Source organism: Entelurus aequoreus, linkage group LG10 (genome assembly GCF_033978785.1).
Source record: "Entelurus aequoreus isolate RoL-2023_Sb linkage group LG10, RoL_Eaeq_v1.1, whole genome shotgun sequence".
Lineage (NCBI taxonomy): Eukaryota > Metazoa > Chordata > Actinopteri > Syngnathiformes > Syngnathidae > Entelurus > Entelurus aequoreus.
The window spans coordinates 20,344,299-20,354,198 of record NC_084740.1 but is presented as its reverse complement, the minus strand read 5'-3'; the positions used below and the strand labels follow the sequence as shown (position 1 = coordinate 20,354,198).

Genomic DNA, 9,900 nt, shown 5'->3' with positions numbered 1-9,900 from the left:
GACACTTAAAAAAAAATCACACTAAAATCATTGGGGATCCAAAAGGGTCGTACTCATTAAAGTGTTAAAAAATTACTTTTAACACAATTATCTCGAGATCAACTTCAGATCTATCCGTTAATTATAAGTTTTATTATTGTTTTATTTTTTGTTTGTTCGTTTTAAAACAAAAACTTATGGCAAACACAAAATATGCAACATTTTACCCAAAAATTATCTCAAAGTGGAATATTTAATGTGACGTAATTGGAGCCTTGAATAGGTAAATAATTCATAATGACATTGATTTTCATTCATTATTTATTTTTAAAGAAAGAAACAGCCTGCATGGCAGCTTTGTGTTATTAGAGTCAACATTGCAAAATGTTCTTGTTAAATTTCACCTGTTTGCTCTTTCATACCACTTTGGCGTGGCGAAGTTGGTAGAGTGGCTGTGCCAGCAATCGGAGTGTTGCTGGTTACTGGGGTTCAATTCCCACCTTCTACCTTCCTAGTCACGTCCGTTGTGTCCTTGGGCAAGACACTTCACCCTTTGCCTCTGATGGCTGCTGGTTAGCGCCTTGCATGGCAGCTCCCGCCATCAGTGTGTGAATGTGTGTGTGAATGGGTAAATGTGGAAATACTGTCAAAGCGCTTTGAGTACCTTGAAGGTAGAAAAGCGCTATACAAGTACAACCCATTTATCATTTATTTATGTTTTGTATTTTGTAATCGTATTTTTAGAATGTGCCGTGGGGCCGTTAAAAAATTCCCTGCAGGCCGCAAATGGCCCCCGGGCCGCACTTTGGACATCCCTGACTTAATCCATCAAAAATGTCAAACAATAACAATGTGGGAACAAATGAATGGCAAAATAAAGCGAGTTTGTTACAGTAAGAAAGAGTTAGAAAAAGTAAGAGTAAGGTCAAAAAAACTGTGGCTTAATTCCCCCATACCTGACTGCCATTACCCATAATACATTGTGTCCAAACCATATTACCACACAGATCCTTCCGCCATATATGCAATTAAACAGTTACATATTCTTCCATCCATCTTCTTCCGCTTATCCGAGGTCGGGTCGCGGGGGCAGCAGCCTAAGCAGGGAAGCCCAGACTTCCCTCTCCCCAGCCACTTCGTCCTGCTCCAGGAAAAATGGTACCACTTTTTTTTTTTAAAGGTATGATTCTGAAGACTGAGCTGTTTTTAAAAAATATATATTTTGTCATGTTTACAGTGTACAATTTGATGGATAACTTGCTTTAAAATCATAAGGCTAAGTAGATATTTATGTATGTTTTTAACCAAAAAAATGTTTTGAATGTATGATAATATAATATTTGTTGCATTATTAGATGGATAAAGTTTAGAATCTATATAATTGAAGGAAGCACATGTCTTTTTTTCCTGTCAAAATAAAAAAAGAAAGAAAGATAAACGTATTTATCGATGCATATTATTTCCAGGCTTTCACGGGCCATTCAAAATGATGTGGCGGGCCAGATGTGGCCCCTGGGCCTTGAGTTTGACATTTGTGATCTACAAGTTTTAGAAGCTAAGTGATAAGCAGATTCAGCTCTAGTGAAACACGAGGCATCATGTATTGCTAAATGCTGAACAAGAAATATTAACTATGGACTTCCCGGGGGATCCCGAGGCGTTCCCAGGCCAGCCGGGAGACATAGTCTTCCCAACGTGTCCTGGGTCTTCCCCGTGTCCTCCTACCGGTCCTCCTAGGGAGGCGTTCGGGTGGCATCCTGACCAGATGCCCGAACCACCTCATCTGGCTCCTCTCCATGTGGAGGAGCAGCGACTTTACTTTGAGCTCCCCCCGGATGGCAGAGCTTCTCACCCTAGCTCTAAGGGAGAGCCCCGCCACCCGGCGGAGGAAGCTTATTTCGGCAGCTTTTACCTGTGATCTTGTCCTTTCGGTCATAACCCAAAGCTCATGACCATAGGTGAGGATGGGGACGTAGATCGACCGGTAAATTGAGAGCTTTGCCTTCTGGCTCAGCTCCTTCTTCACCACAACGGATCGATACAGCATCCGCATTACTGAAGACGCCGCACTGATCCACCTGTCGATCTCACGATCCACTCTTCCCTTATCGTGAACTAGACTCCGAGGTATTTGAACTCCTCCACTTGGGTCAGGGTCTCCTCCCCAACCCGGAGATGGCACTCCACCCTTTTCCGGTCGAGAACCATGGACTCGGACTTGGAGGTGCTGATTCTCATCCCAGTCGCTACACACTCGTCTGCGAACTGATCCAGTGAGAGCTGAAGATCCTGGCCAGATGAAGCCATCAGGACCACATCATCTGCAAAAAGCAGAGACCTAATCCTGCAGTCACCAAACCAGATACCCTCAACACCCTGACTGCGCCTAGAAATTCTGTCCATTAAAGTTATGAACAGAATCGGTGACAAAGGGCAGCCTTGGTGGAGTCCAACCCTCACTGGAAACGGGTCAGACTTACTGCCGGCAATGCGGACCAAGCTCTGACACTGATCATACAGGGAGCTGACCGCCACAATCAGACAGTCCGTTACCCCATACTCTCTAAGCACTCCCCACAGGACTTCCCAGGGTACATGGTCGAATGTCTTCTCCAAGTCCACAAAGCACATGTAGACTGGTCTGGAATAACCTGCCTCCAATTTTCATCGGCATTGAAAGTAAACAGGTTTTTAAAAGGAAAGTAATATTTTATCTGAGTCTGTAAATTAGTTTGCTTGTTGATGATTTTTGTTTGGTTTTGTATTGTGTAGTTATATTTATATGGTAACTAATATTCTGAGACTGTAAATTGTTTGCTTGTTTGCTTGTTGATGCTTTTATTTGTTTCCGTATTTTGTAGTTATAATTATATGTTTTTACTTGTAATTGTATTGAGTTTGTGGACCCTAGGAAGACTAGTGTGTTGTTGTGGCAACCAGCTAATGGGGATCCGTAATAAAAATCAAATCAAAAACCCTGTCGCTGATGAGAAGACCCGCCTTCTTAAACCAGCACAACCTGCTGTCCGGGTTCAGAATGTAGCCGTAAGACGAACCGAGCAAGCTCTATGCACTCTTTCTCTCTCTGTGCTTCTTCATTTGTCTCATGTCCTCCTTGTCGCCTTCCAGCAGCATACCTCCGTTCCCGCGTCACGAGCTGTGTGTCTCGTCTCCCCATGTTCCTCTCTGCTTCCCTGGCTGCCCCCCTTTGGATCTCGACCTCCCGCCTGGACACGGACTTTGACGCCCCTCTGTTGCCCCCCGACTACCTGCCTGCTCACGGACCTCCGAGCCAGTCTTGCCCCTCTTTGGACTTCCGCCCTTCGCTCAACACTCCCGGTAACACTCAGCAGTTAACTCCTACACACAGTCCCACACCATTCACTTGTTTATTATTATTAGTATTTCTTATTTATATATATTGTCCATATATATAGATAAACATAGAGCTAAAAGGACGTCCCTCCTGTCTGTACCGTCTTCATCCCCGGTACAACCGCAACAGTAGTTGCTAGTACTCAAGTCTATTGTATTGTTTTTATACGATACTTTTCATCTAAAAGTTTTCTATTTAAAAGGCCTGCTACAAGTTACAATGGTGCTGTTTTGGAATGGAATACATTGATTTGAGATACAGGTGTTCTGTGGTAAGCTGGTAAGTTGAGGTCCTACTGTAATGGCAATAGTTGATATATGATCAGTGCCTCAACCACATCTGTATTATTACAGGATGTTGAAATGATGCTAACTAAGACACACAGCAACAGTGACCAAGCCTCTTCCTCCTCCTCCTCTTCACGCTTGACACATGGTGAAGACCGTCACGTCTGCTTTCACTGACTTTGGGGGCTCGCCATTCTTTATAATCACAGCTCCTAAGGCGGTCACCCGGGGGGAGATGATCGATCAGCTCGTAGAGGGTGAAGACGCAAAAGCAGATTTGGTCGTAGGCCGTCCCGACGCCGCACTCAAACAGGCAGGCGAAGGCCACGGCGGGCGGGGCGCCGGGTGAGGGCGGCAATTCCATGTAGGCCAGGTCCGAGTAGGCGCAGGGACCCTCGTAGATCACCCAGGGTCCGCGCCAGCTGTCGGGGTCCCGGGGATAAAGGCTGAGGAAGACTCCCAGATCCTTGCGAGCACTGGTCCACGTTGGGTGGGAGTACACCACCCAGGTGGGGGTGAGGAAGTCCGGAGAGTCCGGGATGAGGGCGGGCGTGTGCAACTGCAGGGGAGCCGGAAATCCCACCACGCTACCGTGACAACCGTTTCTAGGCTCCACTAGCCGCTGCACCAACTGCCCCTCCTGGAAGGTGGCGCCATGGTCCAGACTGAGGGCCTGGACCCGGAAGCCCAGTCGGCTACGAGCGTTGCAGTACAGCACGTTGGCGCCGTCCTCCTCGTCCACCGACACCACCTGACACTCCACGCTCTCCGGGCCCGGCACGGTCGCTCCGAAACGCCAGCTTCGCCCGTGGGTGTCGCTGTAGAAGCAGAAGGAGCGCGGAGCCGTCTGGCACAGCTTCCCAAAGCACTGCTTGCACTCGATGTGGTAGGCGTAGGCGGGGACCAGCAGGCGCCCGGACTTGAGCTGGATGCCGTGACCCGGGCCCAGGGCGAAGGTGGCCCATTCTGTAAAGCAGAGGTGTCACCGGGGGCCACAGTTATGTTCACACTTCTAACGGTGAGTACTATTATTACACCATTTTTTAATGCATTTTATTCATAGATTTTTTTAAACTAAAATGTCAAAAAAATATGGTAAGTTGCAATAATTTCACCTCAAAATGTAGTGTATATTACTGGAATTTGAAAAACAGTACTGCTGTTTTATGGTAAAAAAAAAAAAAAGGCAGCTCAGTTGCCAGAATTTTACTGTAAAATTGACATTTGTTTTTTTTACTGTAAATAAAAACAACTGCAATTTTACAGTCAAATTTTGGCACCTGAGCTGCCATGGTAAATGGTAAATGGGTTATACTTGTATAGCTTTTCTACCTTCAAGGTACTCAAAGACACTATTTCCACATTCACCCATTCACACACACATTCACACACTGATGGCGGGAGCTGCCATGCAAGGCGCTAACCACCACCCATCAGGAGCAAGGGTGACGTGTCTTGCTCAAGGACACAACGGACGTGACGAGGTTGGTAGAAGGTGGGGATCGAACCAGGAACCCTCAGGTTGCTGGTACGGCCACTCTCCCAACTGCGCCACACCGTCCCCATCCCCCCATGTTGTTTGTTTGTTTTTTCCCCCGCAAATCAACAATTGTAGATATTTGTGTATATTACTGTAAATGCCAAAACGTCACCACAGTTTATTACAGTAAAAAAAGGTACTGTTTTTTTCATTTACAGAAAAATGCTGTAAAAAGCACAGTAAATTTCACATTTTTACCTTGAAATCTATTGCTCCTTTTACATTGCACAATATGATGGATAACTTGCTTTGAAATCATTATTATTAGTATTTATTTCTATTTAAAAAATACTTTGAATGTTTGATCATATATTTTTGCATAATTAGACAATATTCGAGTTAACATAATTTGCGATTACATGGAGTACTTATATATTTTTTCTCCCAAAATAGAAAGAAAGAATACATTTAGTAAAAAAAGTCACACTACTTTATTGATACATATTATTTCCAGGCCAAATAAAATGAAGTGGCGGGCCACATCTGGCCCCCGGGCCTTGAGTTTGACACCTGTGCTGTAAAGAGTCCAAGATACTTCCATCACATATTTTCACAGTGTGCTGACCCACATCTATTACCCTCGTTTGGCACATGCTGGAATTTTGAAAAGTATCAATCTTTATTCACTCCAGTACACCAATGGAGAGACAGTTGAAGTGTCAATATTCAGTGTTTTATCGTTCATAGTTAATATTGTACATCCCACACAAAAGAGAGGAGCAATGTTTATATGTTGTTAATATTCAGTGTTTTATCGTTCATAGTTAATATTGTAAATCCCACGTAAAAGAGGAGCGATGTTCATATGTTGTTAATATTCAGTGTTTTATTGTTCATAGTTAATATTGTAAATCCCACGCAAAAAAGAGGAGCGATGTTCATATGTTGTCAATATTCAGTGTTTTATTGTTCATAATAATATTGTATATCCCATGTAAAAAAGGAGCGATGTTCATATATTGTCAATATTCAGTGTTTTATCGTTCATAGTTAATATTGTAAATCCCACATAAAAGAGGAGCGATGTTCATATGTTGTCAATATTCAGTGTTTTATTGTTCATAGTTAATATTGTAAATCCCACGCAAAAAAGAGGAGCGATGTTCATATGTTGTTAAAATTCAGTGTTTTATCGTTCATAGTTAATATTGTACATCCCACACAAAAAAGAGGAGCGATGTTCATATGTTGTTAATATTCAGTGTTTTATTGTTCATAGATAATATTGTAAATCCCACAAAAAAGAGGAGCGATGTTCATATGTTGTTAATATTCAGTGTTTTATTGTTCATAGATAATATTGTAAATCCCACAAAAAAGAGGAGCGATGTTCATATGTTGTTAATATTCAGTGTTTTATCGTTCATAGTTAATATTGTAAATCCCACATAAAAGAGGAGCGATGTTCATATGTTGTTAATATTTAGTGTTTTATTGTTCATAGTTAATATTGTAAATCCCACATAAAAAAGGAGCGACGTTCATATGTTGTTAATATTCAGTGTTTTATTGTTCATAGTTAATATTGTAAATCCCACGCAAAAAAGAGGGGCGATGTTCATATGTTGTTAATATTCAGTGTTTTATTGCTCATAGTTAATATTGTAAATCCCACTTTATTTTCGTGTACATTTTAGGTGTCCCATTCAGTAAAAAATTTTTAAATTCAATTCTGTTTTTTTTTAGGTGGTCTGTCATAACTTTTTTAGAACTCTATGGGACATAGTGACTTTTGGTATTAGTGTTACTGAAAAAAAGGGAGCCAAACACATACTGTACAGCAGATTTTTACAACTAAATGTGTATGTATCATTTATACACACACCCACAGAAACATTTTTTTCTCTCAATGTGGCCCCCGAGTCAAAATATTTGCTCCAATATTTGACTTTGACAAAGACAGCAGTGTTTATTATGCGGGTCTGACCTTTAATGGTGTCTCCTATGACCCGCTGGGTGAGGTCAGTGACCGGACTCCACGTCACGCCGTCGTCGGTGCTGGAGATGTAGCAAAGGCGAGTTAAATTCTTCCCTGTCGCCAGCTGAAAGGACTCGGGGACGTGACCCAGAATGGCGATGAAGAACAAGAAGACGGTGCCGGTGAACTCGTCGTACACGGGACACGGGTTCATGGAGCGGTGACCTGGCAGGTACGCCGTGGCGAGGACGTGCATGCCCTCCCACTGACGTCAATAAAAAGAAAGGATGATGAAGAAGGGGAATGTACGTACTTTGTCAACACCGACCGTCCCACCTCCACATAGTTCCTGTAGAAGGTGCCCCTTCTCATGACCAGCAGGTGTGCCTGGGAGTCAGACGGGGTGAGTCTCTCCTCGCAGAAGGCCAGGAAGGAGCTGCAGTGGGGCAGGTAGAGCAGTGCTGGCACCCTGTAGGTGACCCCGTTTGGCTCCTTGTGGAAGAGCACGGATCTTGCAGGGAAATAAGGCACCCTCATGTCGTCTCTCTGTCAATACCACATCATCATGAACGGACCGTGAGCATCATCTTTTTTAAAGGCGTGAAAAAGTCATATAGGAACAGTTTATAATAATAATAAAGCTTAGCTGTGAAAGGAGATAAGAAATACCTACTTGGATGTTTAGTGAAGAACAGCATGTGACAGCCACATTCGAGTGAGCTTTGACTTTTTTTGGGACCTGCCTGCCCTCTTTACGCTCTATTCATGGTGGCAGCTCAGCATGCTGCTCACTGACCCAGAAATGGACAACACTCATCACCTCTATAGCTTTGGATGAATCAGCAGCACACAGCAGCTATTGTCAAATGAAGGTCAGTCGGTTGTTCACCCTTTATTTATAACAGTTAAAAATCCCAAATTGAAAATTGTAGGAAAAAGTATATATACATATATCCAGCAGTCAATTTTGTACCGCTTGTCCATATACAGGTATACAGTCGTTGTCAAAAGTGTACATACACTTGTAAAGAACATCATGTCATGGCTGTCTTGAGTTTCCAATCATTTCTACAACTGTTATTTTTTTTTAGATTGAGTGATCGGAGCACATACTTGTTGGTCACAAAAAACATTCATGAAGTTTGGTTCTTTTATGGATTTATTATGGGTCTACTGAAAATGTGAGCAAATCTGCTGCGATAAACGGAAGTTGAGTGTATAATTCAAAATAATATAATTGTCAGATGGACAGGTTAACTAGTATATGTGTGCATATATACACACAAAAACATATATATATATGTATATATATATATATATATATATATATATATATATATATATATATATATATATATATATATATATATGTATATATATACATATATATATATATATACAGTAGAGGCCGAAAGTTTGGACACACCTTTTTATTCAATGCATTTACTTTATTTTCATGACTATTTACATTGTAGATTGTCACATCAAAACTATGAATGAACACATGTGGAGCTATGTATTTAACCAAAAAAAAAAAGGTGAAAAAAATGAAAATATGTTTTATATTTTAATTTCTTCAAAATAGCCACCATTTGCTCTGATTACTGCTTTGCGCACTCTTGGCATTCTCCATGAGCTTCAAGAGGTAGTCACCTGAAATGTTTTTCACTTCACAGGTGTCATAGTTTTGATGCCTTCAGTGACAATCTACAATGTAAATAGTCATGAAAATAAAAAATACGTATTGAAATGAGAAGGTGTGTCCAAACTTTTAGCCTGTAATATATATATATATATATATATATATATATATATATATATATATATATATATATATATATATATATATATATATATATATATATACACTACCGTTTGGGGTCACCCAAACAATTTTGTGGAATAGCCTTCATTTCTAAGAACAAGAATAGACTGTCGAGTTTCAGATGAAAGTTCTCTTTTTCTGGCCATTTTGAGCGTTTAATTGACCCCACAAATGTGATGCTCCAGAAACTCAATCTGCTCAAAGGAAGGTCAGTTTTGTAGCTTCTGTAACTAGCTAAACTGTTTTCAGATGTGTGAACATGATTGCACAAGGGTTTTCTAATCATCAATTAGCCTTCTGAGCCAATGAGCAAACACATTGTACCATTAGAACACTGGAGTGATAGTTTCAGGAAATGGGCCTCTATACACCTATGTAGATATTGCACCAAAAACCAGACATTTGCAGCTAGAATAGTCATTTACCACATTAGCAATGTATAGAGTTTATTTCTTTAAAGTTAAGACTAGCTTAAAGTTATCTTCATTGAAAAGTACAGTGCTTTTCCTTCAAAAATAAGGACATTTCAATGTGACCCCAAACTTTTGAACGGTAGTGTGTATATATATATATATATATATATATATATATATATATATATATATATATATATATACAGTTGTGGTCAAAAGTTGACATACACTTGTAAAGAACATCATGTCATGGCTATCTTGAGTTTCTAATCATTTCTACAACTCTTATTTTTTTGTGATAGAGTGATTGGAGCACATACTTGTTGGTCACAAAAAACCTTCATGAAGTTTGCTTCTTTTATGAATTTATTATGGGTCTACTGGAAATGTGAGCAAATCTGCTGGGTCAAAAGTATACATACAGCAAGGTTAATATTTGCTTACATGTCCCTTGGCAAGTTTCACTGCAATAAGACTAGACTAAATTTAGACTTGTATAATACTGTATAACCACTGTTTTTGATTGATTGATTGATTGAAACTTTTATTAGTAGATTGCACA

General features: G+C 40.8%; 1 protein-coding gene across 1 annotated transcript; it reads right to left on the bottom strand.

The window, feature by feature from the left end:
• Positions 1-3,727: 3,727 nt before the first annotated feature.
• Positions 3,728-7,778, bottom strand: LOC133659124 (sialidase-4-like). The gene is made up of 4 exons (XM_062061858.1): positions 7,774-7,778; positions 7,437-7,646; positions 7,110-7,365; positions 3,728-4,608 (listed from the first exon to the last, which is right to left on the bottom strand). Exons 2-4 carry the CDS (start codon positions 7,635-7,637, stop codon positions 3,728-3,730), a joined length of 1,338 nt encoding a protein of 445 aa, XP_061917842.1. The 5' UTR covers positions 7,638-7,646; positions 7,774-7,778.
• Positions 7,779-9,900: the final 2,122 nt, after the last annotated feature.

What these genes read in the sequence shown, in the direction of transcription:
- LOC133659124 (XM_062061858.1), bottom strand. Translation starts at nt 7,637, where the DNA reads ATGAGGGTGCCTTATTTCCCTGCAAGATCCGTGCTCTTCCACAAGGAG. An exon ending in TCTACAGGAACTATGTGGAG is followed by an intron (nt 7,366 to 7,436) that starts GTGGGACGGTCG and finishes TATTGACGTCAG; the next exon opens with TGGGAGGGCATGCACGTCCT. An exon ending in CATAGGAGACACCATTAAAG is followed by an intron (nt 4,609 to 7,109) that starts GTCAGACCCGCA and finishes TCTGCTTTACAG; the next exon opens with AATGGGCCACCTTCGCCCTG.